Raw genomic sequence first — 14,545 nt, 5'->3', positions numbered from 1 at the left:
ATAAGTGACATCAGGATTTAGAGCAGACTGTTCTTTCTATCGTAGTGCAACCTAAGTAGACAATGTATTGAGCAGAAATTTTATATGGAGAAGACAGTTAATGATGCCTGCATTCTTTGGGGTAAAGCTATTAAAGGTTGGGCTTCTGAGAAATTTGTCAGCTCCTCTACTATTGTTGTTCCAGCACAGCAAATTGCAAAAATGGTAACTTTTGTAGGGAATAAAGGTAGTTTGGGATTATTTCATGTCTGTGCCTTGGTGGTATGAAACTTCTAGCTGAAGTAAAGGATCATAAATGATCAAATTCAAGTTGAGAAGCTTTAAAATGTGATCCCTGTAGTAATGGTTGAGAGGGCTTTAATCTGAAAGGTGAGACAATGACAAAGATTCTACTCCATTTGAGTAAACAACACCTCTTGAAAGATTTTACCATCTTTCAAAACTAGAAAAATTAAGGAAAAAAAACTTCTTCAGAAGGTCTTTAGTTTGTACAAGTAGAGCAGGGAAGTTTTTGAAGTGTCAGAGGACACAGGAATTTTTTCCCACTAAGGTCTAGTTATGGATGTATTTCAATAAATTTAAAGGCAATTAGTTCCTGGCTGGAATGAGAAGCAGTTGTCTCATGCTGCCATTGCTTACATAGGTATGACTAGAGCTGATGACTGTTGCAGCAAAAATTCTTTGATCTGAGAAAATATAATTTCATTTGCAGTAACCTTAGCTTTAATACAAGGGTTTTCATATACTTTTACACATATTCTTATAAAACTTTTGTATTTACAACACAGGTGAGGAACAAGCTGTTAAGCCTGCTCATTTAAGGAAATCAGACTTCAACCCTTGCACAGCAAAAAGTTTTTTATGCATTTTGGGATAAACTGTCCAGGGGTGTTTTAGCTGTTATGACCACTAAAGGTCTCCCAGAAGCCTAGTCATCAGGGCATATTCAATTGTCAGGGTTCTCTGACAGTCTGCAGTCATTAACACTACAGTCATTGTATTCCACATTCAAAGAGATTGTTTCTACAGGTTCTCCTGTTGAAGAGATGTTGTCTTCATATTATAAATGATTGTCCTGTGCTGTCCCACGTCTCTTCTAGTACACAGCTTTAATTTCTCAAGAAGTTTACTTCACCTTTACTTATGACTATCCATTCTATGTGTGACACTATTGAATCAATGTCACACTTATACATAACATTTTAATGGTCTTCATAGTTTTTATTTTCACAACGTTGCTAAAAACCTTATGGCTTAATTAGAAGTAAACAAACGTGCTCATCTACTCTTATGTATATCAGAAATTTAAATGTTGCAATGAAATTCTAAATGTGATGCAGACAAACTCCACTGAAGACAATAGTAGCCAGGCAAATATTGAATACATGAAAATATAAATAATGCAAAGGTTTTTTTAGATCACCCTTTGGTGAGATAGCATAGCTATTGTCCTATTACTCATTATAAAATGATTAGTAAAATCAGTCTTGCAAGGTTTTGCATCCTTCCCAATAAACAGTAACAAATGCAAACCCACATTTATACAGCACCATTTCCCTAGTCTCTGTCTGTATTGTTTTGGAGAGGTTTTTTTTTTTACTTCAAGCAACATTTTAGATTTTTTTTTTCCCCTTCCCTGGTGGTCATGTATGTCCACCTTTGAGAGAGCCAAATGAACAAAATGCCTGTTTAAATTCTTACAGGATTTTCATTTTATGCAGAGCAGCAGGAGGAATGTTGTGCCTTTTCTGGTGCAGAGCTAAATTTCCCACCAGAACCATATGTCTGCAAAGCGCACCTTCTCTCTCCCTCAGTGGATCCCAAGAGAAGTGAGCAAGAAATGTGGCAACTGCCTTCTTTCAGCTACAGGCAAGTACAGCAGGACATTTTTGTGGCACCTACACCACTTAAGATTGCACTTCACTTCCAGTCCAGTAAACCACAGATGCCAGGTGACTTTCAACAGAGACACTGATGAACAGTGTTGTTTCCCTTCTCACCAACAGCACCCTCCAGGTGGTTGCAGGAGTGACTCAATAGTCTTGTAAAGGTATTTCAAAACCTTATCAAAACAAGTACCAAGTGACAATGCCTTAGGCATTTACTTAGAGCACTACAGGGTTTCTCTACTGACCAAATGCTGCTTTCAGTTCTAACTGAAGATGCAGCCAGTGCTAAGCTTTATTTGCCTTAGATAAACCCTTGGTTGAAGAGTTGAAAGCACTTCTCTGGCTGTCAGTAAAACTGGGCCTTGACAAGAATGTTATATGTACATGCTAGACTGCGCTTGAAGTCTGAACCCTGCAGTTTTGCAATCACTGTCTTGCGGTAGTGTGAACCTTCAGTCTTAGCCCTTGTGAGTGGTAGTAAAGGCATGGTCTTGATCCAGATTCCACAGCCACATATTCATTGTGTGCTGTGAGAAACACCAGCTTTTCCCCTCCAGCAGCCATAGCTGTGTCAGATGTGGTTTACTGTAATGTAAACCCTATAGTAACTTTTAGTTTGTCGGCTTTGATACGGTGATTCTGCTGATATAAGCAGAAACCTCAGTGTTGACTGCAAAAGTGAAGAGGATAGAGGATTGTGATTGGACTGCAAAAGGCATCTCAGCTGGCATGTAGTAAGTATATTGAAGAGTAACTTTCATAAGGAAGAAAAAGGAAAAGTCAGGTCTAGTATGGTGTACATGCTATAACTGGGTAATACAGACCTACTGTCTTTATCAATTCTTATTTATATCCCTGTAGACTTTCAGGACTCCTAATCCTATTGATACCAGTACTGTATAAAGAGAATAGAAATACATGGTCCAAATTACTGATGGGCATAGCATTTCCACAGAGCAAAAAGAATGAGAAACAAGGAGGAATTATGTAGGGTCAGTAGAAGTGATCTTGGCATACCAGAATCTGATGTACCTTCACTGGTTTTGCTAGGCTGTGTAGTAAGTAAAATCCTACACAAAGAAGGGGAAGGTTTTAAAACAAAACTATGTATTAGATTTATATGTTTCTAGGGAGCTTTTACTAAGTAAACAGGTGATGCAAAGAATCTTGTCTGAAAGGTCTTGCTAGAGCTGAAATCGATGAGAAGTCATAAAATACTGCAACTGAGGGCAAATGCTCTGTATACAATGCCCCAGAGAAGAGACTACATCGTCACGTAGCAGTGTAACATTTTAAGAATGACAGGCAAAGAAAATAACCATTGCAGCAATCTCGGATGTGTCTAAGACATAGTTTTCTTTGTTAAAGCAGTTGAAAGGAGGCTTGCAATAATTCAGAAGTAAGTGCCAAGAGAAAGACTGTGCGGAAAATATGGAAAGTTGTAATTTATGATGCCTGAAAGTAAAGTGAAAGACAACACCAAGTAATAGTTATGCGTTTTTCTGAGGGTCATGGTTAAGTTAAATTAATGTCACATTCAGTTGCTAAATTTGAAGTATAACTTAAAATACAATTAATTTCATGTTTGTTCTCTTTTCAAATAGCATAGGCTTGACATTAATGCCTGATGACATTATTTTATCCCACTCAATTGAAACTATCCTTCCATTAATTTTTTTAAGGTGTATCAGTCATCATTTAGGCTTATGTAACAGAGAAAATTATTATCCTACTAGTGTTTAAGAACTGCCTAACCATATTTGAGTAAAATGCCAACATTTACTTCCACTTACATTTCTATCAGGGAAACTCACTTTGTATTTTAGGCATCAAAGAGGGCTAGAGGGGTGAATGGCTTTCACAGACTTGTGACCTAAATGAACATTTGAGCTTTAAGTGTCATTCTTTGTCCTTAACAGGAAGAGTGTACTTAGAATTAAAGACAAAAAGAATGTCCTCAAGTTGCTTGCAGTCACATCAAATTGTCTTCATAAGGGACAACAGCTAAATAGATTGACAGTCAAGACAAGTTCTTTCCTGTGTAAATGGTTGTGAAACTTATGCTAGAGGTTGTGCTGCTCATAAATGCAAATTCTACATCACCATCAGAGATCTGATGTCGCTGTAAAATCCAGAGTTTGTTCAGCTGAAAGATTGTGTATATGTTTCAGTTCAGACTTCTTGCTTTATTGTAGACAAATATGCTACATGTCATATCAAGTAAGAAATGCTGTGTGTTCAGGATGAAATTCATGTGCTTCATCTTCTGATCCTTGCAAACAGGAAATAGGCATTAGTCGACTCATCAGCAGAGTCCTAATCTTGCCTATTCTTCTATCTGTGATCTTTAAGAGCTTCTCATGCTTTAGTAGATAATTTCATTCAGCTTGTACATGTTTTCTGGAAAACAGAAGAGTTCTGGTATCAAAATCAGCTTTTAAAATGGGTGGTTGCTGGCAAATACTTGATCACAGAGTACTTGAACACCATCAAATTAATGTATGGTTAATTCTGTTATTACCTGTTTCCACTAAGTAGAGCAGATGAACAATGTAGTCAAACCTTAGCCTTAGCTTGATCAATTTGCTTACACTGCATGTGTTGTAATAATTTCTGTCCTAAGTGCCTTTGAAACCAGGCTGCTTACCAAGCCGAAATACACTGCGATAACTCTGTAAAGCAGGAGATGCTCAGGCAGCTGATTAAGGAGTATGAATTCCAGATAGAATTTATTAATGCTTTGATACCTGAAAATACATATGGTCCTGCCTTTTTCATTTTCTTCATCTTACATATAATTCTCCTGAGCAAGAGCTTGAAGCAATGATTTATATTATTATTTACTTCAAAACTGGATAAAAATGCTGATGTTGAAAGTTAATAGAGTAGTCAAACATAAGACTTTGTAGAATTTTATTCTCTATAAAACCTGTCCTGCAGTTGAAATAATTATTGGTGCTTTTACTTAGTTGAGTAATTTTAATAAATAAGTAGCTGATGCATTGCATAGTACTGATATGACAAACTGGACACTGGGCATATAAGCTGACCTACTGATTTTCCTATGAATCCAGCATATTCAGAAAACATGGCAAGTATCATGCACACAATGCTACCATTTTTAAAGCAACTGTATTTCCTCCATTTAATTTCTGCAATTTTTAATAATTCTCACTTCATTAATACTTTTAAGGATGCAGAGCTCTTTAGAGGAACCATGTAATACTGCAGGTTGGTGTAATATTAATCATGAACATGCAGTTTAAGTGCAATTTTAGTCATTGTTGTAAGCTGCTATGAGTGATTATTTTTCCTTCACAGTAATGTGAAATGTAAACATGCAGGTAGTATAATACTTCCTACTTCTGAAGAAACACTAGAAGAACTCATGTTCTTGCCACAAAACCAAGAGGTTTAAACTGACTTTAGAATACTTTGCCATCACAATAAGCTGTTCTGGAGATGAGGAAGATAGGAGTGCACATACACCATAGAAGTGGTTGTCACTGCTCACCAGTGACAGTATGGTGACGCTGCAGGCAGTATATTTTATGTGAGACATAAAACTCCTACTTTTGACATCGTTTGGCCCTTACAGCTACTGTGCCACATTGAAAAAGCATGGGACTCAATCACAAAGGCTGGAATGATTTTGCCTCTTTTGCCTGCCACGACTCCTCTAGCCTTTTTGAGGAGGGTTGGGAAAGAACCATCTAGTATTTCTCTCCCCCAGGAGAGAAATTAAACAAGTGTTTTGTGCCAGGGTTCTATATTAATAAGCTCATTTCCATTCTAACTTTCTTGCTGTGAGCAGGCAGAACTCTGGTTGTGTCATTAAATCAACACCTGGCCCTGGCTTTCCTGATATGACTGAACCAAAAGATGTCTGCTTTTATCTTCATTTCCTTGTTATTACATGGGGTAATTTATTAATTTATTTGCCTACAGAGAAGTCTTCTGCATATTAGCATTTCCCTTGACAGGAGGAAGACCTAAAGAGCACTGTCTGTTTTCTGGGGATGTAGGATGTGTTAGAGCATCTTCTGCCTTGTCCTCTTCTCAGTAGAGGCTCAATGAGCTTCTGAATTGTTTAGCCTTAAGCTGTGTGGGCTGTATTCTTTCTTTTAAAGTGTTAATGGAGTCTAGAGAAGCAGAAGAACTTTTAGGACCATTTTGACTCATGGAAGGAGCAAAACTACAAGTAAATTCTTTTGACGTCTATTGTCACAAGACTGGACAACAGAGAGTTAGAGAAAAACAAAGGCTTAGTATCAAGGACAAGGAAGAAGCAGGAAATGAAACAAAATTATGAGGGACTCATTTGAAGGAATGCTGAGAGTTGTTGAGGTTGGAAGATGAGAATTAATTGGAGAAAATGAGAAGATAATTGGATGAACTTTCTGGAACAGTCTACCAGGGAAATGGAGAAATTATTAATTGAAGGCTTTCACTGAATTCATTCCATGCCTCAGTAAGTACATAGAGAGACAAGATCCAGTTTTTTAAGGATTCTGTGTGGAAAAGGAGTTTCCAATGAGTTAATTTATTTTGCACTCTCTATGTTTTTATTAATGGATTTTGTATTTTGAAAACTAAATTCTGAGATTTCTTCTGGATTTTCTGGAGAGGGTAAGGCAGTTATAGATGTGGGGGATAGAGAATAAGTTTATGGGAGAAATACAGAATGACTAGAAGAAAGGTCTGTGAATCAAAACGTGCTACGCTTAAATGAGAAGCAATGAGAGATTGCTTTATATTGAATGGTAACAGAAGTGAATAAGAGCTAGATGGGAATGAACCTGCAAGTTAAATGTAGCCTCATATATTTAATATTTATACTTTAAAAAAAAAAAAAAAGCTGTAAAAATTTGTTTATTAAAACAAAATATTCAGGCAGAACAATTTATAGTGTAAAGTAAATGATACCTATCAATGTATAAAATTGACACTGTTTTTATTACCTGGCTTATTTTAGCCTCCTTTCTCTTTAACCTGCCCCATAAATAAGCATTTGAATTTGTGATGCTGATAAAGCCACTGTCATTACAAAGAGAAGGCACCTTCTGGAATTTGCCTGTTGTGCACATGCATGTCCACGTGTATATATGCATGTGCATATATATACACAGCATGAATGAGAAAATTGTTATTTCCTCTGTCCAAGTTTTGAAGATATGGTCCTGTGTATGTGTTCTATTTTATATGGTAATAATATAAGCAGGAATAATATTGGAAAAGATCACTGAAGGATTCAGAACAACGTGAAAATATCTAGAGTGAGTAAATACTAATTTTACTATTATTTTTAGGCCCTGCAGATAATCCTAAGAAACTTTTCTTTTTCGTGTGTGTGTGTGCTAAATACTAATCTAATCTTATTTCCTCTTTAGTAGTCATTGTAACCTTGAGAAAAATTTTAAGAATAGGGTATTCTATTACTGGGATTAAAAAGTTGTTTTTATCACCCCCTTTGTTTATGCATTAGATATGGGATATGCTGAAATTTTCACCCTCTGTGGGAAAAAAAAAAAAAAAAACAACAGAACTTTTAAGTCATTCTGGTCACTAATTATTTTGGTGCCTTAATAATTTACCAGCCTGTAAATACTGACTTGTCGTAATACTCTGAAATGAAACAGCTGTAGCGTGTTCACTGTATTTAACTGGGATGAATCACCTGATGCCTGCTACACTTCTACAGGAAAGGAGAAACTTCCTCTAAAAACTATGCAAAATGCAGTAATAACATCTTGGGCATTTGTTTTATTGTTTTCAGGGTGCTGGGTGCACTGCACTGGTGGTAGCTGTGGTGGCAAGGAAGTTAGAACTTACCAAAGCTGAGAAACATGTGCATAATTTCATGATGGACACCCAGCTAACTAAAAGAGTAAGTCACATTTTAAAGTTACAGCTGAAAAGGAATACTATGTATTAATTTATTTCTGCATTTATTTTTAAGTAGTCTCCTGATTGGTATCCTTGCTGAACTTTATCATGGGTATTATTTTGAAAGATTAGAAATTGGATGCCTTGAGTTTTTCTTTAAATTGAGGGTAATTGCAAGTTGTCAGCAAATTTTAAGTATTTGTATAGAATATTGTATAGAGGGCCCTTGTATCTGGAAGGTATTTGGTGTGAATGAGTTAATTAGCAGTTAAGTGCTGTAAAACTAAACCATCGTATTAAACCAAAAGCTTTTGTGTGGTATATGCAAATATATTTTTTGTAATTAAAATAGGTGAAATGATAGATAAAAACAAAAATTTCAAGCTATGAGAGATGTTCTTAAGACAACAACATATATTTTCATATGTTGACAACATATGAACAGGAGCAGTGGGGCAGTCTTTCAACTTCTTTTTGTACACAACACATGGTTTATTTAGTGGTATACAGTACCGAAGGACTCTGAAAGATATTTGTATATTATTTTTAGAAGTACCTATTTTTCACAAAATAAGAATCGTTGATATTTGTAGAAATATTTTAAATGAAAGAAAATGCAGCAAACAAGGCAATACAAATCCTTTGCTGAATAAAACAGGTCAGTGTTAGGGAAACAAAAACATGAGTAGTAGCTGTACAGTCCACTCAACTCGTTCAGTCTTCATTACTGAGAAGAGCCAATGTGGGAAGACAGGTCTTATATAGGTATAAAGGGTGTCTGACAAGGTGTCTTTCTGAGCTTGTTGATTTACATTCCTACTGGAGTCAGTTAAGGTGTTGATACTAGACTATAGAAAACAGTTTTTTCCTTCCTAACACAGTTAGTTTTCTAGTGTTATCTGATATCTGAGGCCAAAATGTGTCTCAGAGATTGGCCAGATTTTGAGTCTAGTCTTTATTTATGCATATTAAAGTTCATTTGTTCATCTATTCTTCATATAAATCTCAACGTTAATCTAATACTTTATCCAGGTGGTGCTTTCAGAGCTTTAATCTTGTGAAACTCAAAGCATTTGAAAAGTGAGCCAAGCAAACAAATTCAAGATGCACATCAGATCACAAATCATGCAGATGCTGGGAGCTTTCCGCACAGCCTGATGGTAGCCATACCTTGTGGAAATGCAAGGGCTACTTAGGGATTGTGAGGAGGTCTCTAAACCATGGTTGTGCTTTCAGTAAAGACAGAAGAAGGTCCTCCAGCACTTACAGGTGCAAGGTAGGGGGGCCTGTTGCTGGGCCAACCTATTGCATGACATTCCTGCAATGTCTAAGCCATTGACTTAGCTCTGACACTGCAGTGACTGGCATGATATAAAGTTGGAGGGAGAGAAAATAAAGGTGAATAATTAGGACAATTTTTATTTCCAAGTAGCCTAGTCATTCAGCCGTTAATCAATATTGCATTCAAATTATTTGTATGTTTTTAAGCATTCGTGAAAATTTTGGAGGGCCTAATAAGAGAACTATAGGTTCTCTTAACATCTTATGGAAAGCCAAGAAAAAGGACAAAGTGCTCAAATAGCTCTGGAATTTTAAAAGACCATTAATGCTAAGAGAATTAAGAAGTGATAACAAGAACAAGAAAGAGAGAAAGATTATGTTCCTATTGAATACATTTAATTAACGTACAGATAATGCAATAGTATTTTCTCACTGTAATTTATATTGCCATAAACACCAAACAGTTCCAACTCTTTGAAGATGGAAAACTATTCCTGGACGCAAAAATACTTGATCTGAACATCACATCTATATAAAAAGGAAACTACTCAGCAGTCCCCTTAATCCAGTTGTTGCTTTCTTCCCTCAGTGCTGCAGCTTCTTGAGGTACCCACTTCTCACAGTTAAGACAGCATTTCAAAAGCTCTAGGAGGAGTTAATAACAGAAAAGTGAAAACATAAGATTATTCTACTTTTGTCAGCCTATTTTTTTTCTTTTATTAAACAGGTGAAAAATGCAGCGGCCAATGTACTCAGGGAAACATGGTTAATTTATAAAAACACAAAGCTGGTTAAAAAAATAGACCATGCAAAAGTAAGGAAACATCAACGCAAATTCTTGCAAGCTATTCATCAGTAAGTACTATTTTGCTTTCTTTTCCCTCCCAAGGTGTTTTGCTGGTAGTTTCCTTCTCTCTCAGTCACTCTTAATATCATCTGGCCCCCTCTCTCCTCTCCCCTCACTATTCCCTTCCCTTCATAGAAGATTGTTCTGGAGTTTTATTTTCTTTCAGAGTAAGACAAAAATAAGCATTTACTGTATTATGTGTTTACAATAAAATAAAAAGGTACACTGGCAAGTTATGTCCATATAAACTGGTCAATGGTTTTTGGACTCTTCCTATACTTCTTGAATTATCAATATTTTTTTGTTCTATGCCACTGAGACCATCCTTTGTGCATTTTCTTCCAGGTAGAAAGATGTGAGCTACAATAGACAGAGGGAAATTAAAAAAAAAAAAAAAAAAAATCAAAGCAAAACAAAAAAAATTTCTTTGTAGTAGATGTTTTAATATCTTAAAATCAGAATGATGTGATAGAAGAGAGTATGTATGAAGTGTTTGATGAAAAGAATATTCATCAAGTATCATTTCATAGCCCACCAGCATTTAGTTGCCTCTCTCCACTGCATATTGTCAGTGCACAAAATCAAATGTTGGTATGTCAGCTATAACCCCTGCCATCTGTTCTAGAAAATGGGACTGTATGCCAATAGTTGAGACTATTGAGCATCTCTGGCATTATTCAAATGAGTTCTTCCCCTCTACTTGGGAGTCTGAAAACAAGCCTGAGACCTAAAACTGGTTGTAGGATTAAGCTGTGCTATGGTATTGCCAAACTACGAGTATTTATCTAAAATTTGCAGTATGTATTTGTCATAAAGCACATCCAAATGAGCAGAATTGCACAATGGTTACTATTCTTGAACTGCATGAGAGGGGAAAAAAAACTCAGGAACCTTTTTGTCCTCAGGAACCAGAATTCTTTTGAGGAATGGTCAGTCAGTGTTTGTCTGTTCTATTTGTTATCCCTATTCAGCCTGAGGCAGCCATTTGTATAGCCTATGAAGATAGTTCTCATGAGTTACAGGGAAGAAGTAAATTAATTAAGTTTATTTTCAAACTGATGGTTTCATAACCATCAGTTATAGCGTAGGCCTGTGTCTGAGACAACCAGGGAAGAGCTGTGAAGGAAGCATCTATGATGAAAAGAACATCTGTGTAGCATCTTACAGGAAAGACAGGAAGGAAAGTCCAGGTTTACTCATTTTCTATTAGTAAATTTAGACTAACCATCTTTCTCTATTTCATAATTTTGAAGCAGTAAGTAGCTAAGCTTAAGTTGTGAAGTACACTGTAAACCTTGATTACTGTATTATGTTTAGCAAACTTGCAGATTTAAATGTTACTGTGTTATTGTGGAGATACTTTGAGGAATAAAAATACAATAGAAGTTGAGGGATTTTTATGTGACTATAAAGAAGTATATTTGTATATAGTAATTTAGCCATCCTGCTTAGCTTAAAGGATTGGGAGGTGGAGGGGAGTGGAAGGGTTCTGGGAAGAGGATAGCATGTCATGTGCATCTTTGCTGGACTTGAATCCTTGATTGCAAAGGTTGTGCCTTAATATTTTAACTTTACTGTTTATTTTGTGTGTGTGTGCGTGTGTTTGTGTGTCTGTGTGTGTATGAGCACATATGTTCAGAAAAGAATCTATAAAGCACAGCAGGCTCGATCTCCAGCTTTTTTTATCACTCAAGCTCAGAAGAACTTTTCAGGATGTAAAGGGTGTTCTGCACCTCCCTTAAAAATTAATTAATCAGGTGGAGGGAAAAAGGTGGCATCAGTAATTTTTTCCTAGGTGTGACAGCCAGGTTGCACATCTTAATAATTTCTCTCTTTTACCACTTTGCACTACAGCCCCAAAACTTTTGTATTCAGGAAAGCAAATGAAAGATAATTTTTCCAATATGCTGAAGACTGCAACATGAAAGAAAATATTGCACTAGCAGTTTGCTTTCTTCCTGCAGCTGATTAGACGGATGCAAATTAATTTTTTGTCCCTTTCCATCTTTGCACTTTTTCTCAAATGACTTACAGTTTTCCATCTTCCCAGAGTCTTAAGTTTTGTTTGGTCCCTCTCCTTCACCTTCCAACCATTTCATTGGAGACAAAAATAAAAAGAGTGGCATTTCAGGGCCAATTTCGTAAAAGAAACCAGACTTTATCATGATGACAGTCATGGTCACAGCTCTGAAATGTGTTCAGCTGGTCTAGGTGTTCTGCTTCTCATGCACATTAGATAAGATGAAGGTAAAATCATAAAAAGGCATGTTATGTATTGTATGAATAAGAAAATCTACAGATGATAGTTAATGGGAAGGCTTGAAGGCACTTCCTTCATCATGAATGCAAGTTAGACGCCTCCTCAGGCAGCTACTGATCAAAAGTAGCAACTCCCTAGGACTTTCCACCTGCTAAATCGAGCCCACTGTGCTCATTTGGTTGTTTTAGTATATTTTACACTTTGTTTTCTTTTGTTTTGTCTTTTTTTCAACAAAATGAAAATAGAGCTCGGAAGTAAGTTGTACAAGCTGTTCCTTTCTAAACTTGCAGAATTTACCACTGTCTGCATGCAAAAAATAGAGTTTTTATTTGTGAACTTCAGTGGTCTGATTGCTGCCATGGAAATGCGATCCAGAATCATGATCTTTTTCTGTGATAAGTGAAGTTCATAAAATCAAAATTTTATCTTAATGAATTATACTAAGAAAGTCTGTTGGTTTTCTTTAAATCCGGCTGCTGCAGCTAAAGACTTGCCATATCTTTACATTCTTACAGCTTATGGTAGGTGTTGGCTTGGTTACTATGAAGAATTATCATGTTAGTGTCAACTGGTACTTGTAGTACTACAATAATAATGAACTTCCTGGAATTTAAAATTAAAATCCTGATTGTCAAACAGATGACTCAGTGAATCTTAAGAAAAGCAGAAAGCACATATTCTGCAAATTATTTGAGAGAATGGTCATCAAAACACTGGGGTTTTCTTTCTCCAGTGAAATAATTTCCTTTGAATAATTATTCTGTTCTGACACTGTGATTATATAATTCTGTACCTTGGAGACTCCTATATAGTTTTTGATTTAGAAAAACTCCACCTTGTAGCCTGTGAAAACACCACTCATACCATCTACATCTATGCTGTGCTCTGAAAGAAGCTTCCAGGGAAAGAAGAGCATATGGCATTCCAGTGACAAACCTCCTGGAATGCCAGTTTTATGTGATCAGTTCATTTCTACCTTAACAGAGTTATTTCCATTTATATTTTAAAGATATTTTTAAATGATACTTCACTCTCCACAACTTATTTTCTCATACCGGTTAGACTACATATGAAAGGAATTGCTTGTAAACTAAAGACATGAAATAAAATTTCTGGTTTTGGACTACCTTCAAGGTTTTCTTTAAACTAGCTTTCTAAGTAGTACCCTCACTGAGAAATGGGCAGAGAATGCGTTAGCAACCCACGTGTCACAAAATGCTGCCATACTTCCATTTGACAGCTAAGCAAATTGTAATTTTGGTAGGCCCTTGGCAGACTGGTAGACTGAAGTGGTGCCTTATCACACATTGTATATAAATTGATACCTTGGTTTTGCAAACCCTATTTCCTGCTCTAGAACACCCAGAAAAGCCATTGAAAGTCCAGGTATGGATCTATTATGAGATGTTGAACAAATTAATCATACTTAAGGGAGAAATTGCCTATTTGTGAAAATGGAATCTACAAACCACTCCTCTAGTAGGTAATCTGAAAAACATGGTGTTCATATCAGAGAATGCATACAAAGGGTCATGTATCTTGCCAAAAATGTGCATAACCAACAATAATGCAGATAGGTACACATCAAAGAAACAAATATACCTTTGCTGCTTCTTTCTTAGCTTTTCAGTGCTGTAGTTTAAATAGTGCTTTGAAAAAGAATGATGTCAATTTAAAAGGTAATCATATTTAGATTCACAAATTATCTGAAAAATCCAAATGTATTGGCAAGCATGTTGGTTATTTAGCTGCTGGTCTGATGGAAGTTCTGTTTAAAGGAGAAACTCACTTATCACTGTATGTTCATCAGGTTCCAACACCTGCTAACCCAATCCATTTCCGACAGAACAGGGCTAATACCTGTATCTAGTCATGTAGGCATGGGAAGATTCTTGATTACTACAACAATAATGACCAAAACCTGTTGTTCTATGTTTCTTCCTATATCTACTTGTCACGATACTGAGGCTTTGAGGAATGTTTTGGCTTTCTTTCATGTAGTCTGGATAAATTGTTATCTTCTTTTTTGAATTCAACTTTGACCATGGCAAATGGTATTCTCAAGGACATCACATTTCCTTGCTCTTTCCTTTTTTGCGGTGTTGAAGAAGCATGCTTCTCATTGTAGCAGGCACATTAAAGATTCTGACTCTACACAAAGTAGTCAAGGCATTGTCCATGCAGTTATTTGCTCTTGTAAGTTTTGTGCATGCTCTCTAGAAATCCTAGTATGACCTCATACAAAGAAAAAAATTTGACTTAAAATTCCACTTTTTAGATTAAGAAGTGTAAAAATGGAACAAAGGAAACTGAATGATCAAGCCAACACTTTGGTGGACCTGGCAAAGGTTAGTAGGCAGTTACTGTTGTTTCAACATTCAT

General features: G+C 36.1%; 1 protein-coding gene across 12 annotated transcripts in view; it reads left to right on the top strand.

Moving 5' to 3' along the window:
• Nucleotides 1-14,545, top strand: part of KCNN2 (potassium calcium-activated channel subfamily N member 2) — a 139,132-nt gene that overhangs the window by 74,036 nt on the left and 50,551 nt on the right. For 9 of the 12 annotated variants that reach the window (XM_085566833.1, XM_085566835.1, XM_085566834.1 and 6 more), the window contains 3 exons: nucleotides 7,666-7,776; nucleotides 9,784-9,911; nucleotides 14,442-14,511. In XM_085566833.1, the coding sequence (XP_085422959.1) occupies nucleotides 7,666-7,776; nucleotides 9,784-9,911; nucleotides 14,442-14,511 (309 nt within the window). Of the gene's footprint in view, nucleotides 1-1,726; nucleotides 1,870-7,665; nucleotides 7,778-9,783; nucleotides 9,912-14,441; nucleotides 14,512-14,545 lie in introns of those variants that run through there. The other 3 variants (XM_085566841.1, XM_021524997.4, XM_021524998.3) reach the window with 3 other exon arrangements.

The sequence above is a fragment of the Lonchura striata genome, chromosome Z (assembly GCF_050655825.1).
Source record: "Lonchura striata isolate lonStrDom1 chromosome Z, ASM5065582v1, whole genome shotgun sequence".
NCBI lineage: Eukaryota > Metazoa > Chordata > Aves > Passeriformes > Estrildidae > Lonchura > Lonchura striata.
This window is presented reverse-complemented; position numbering and strand designations above follow the sequence as displayed.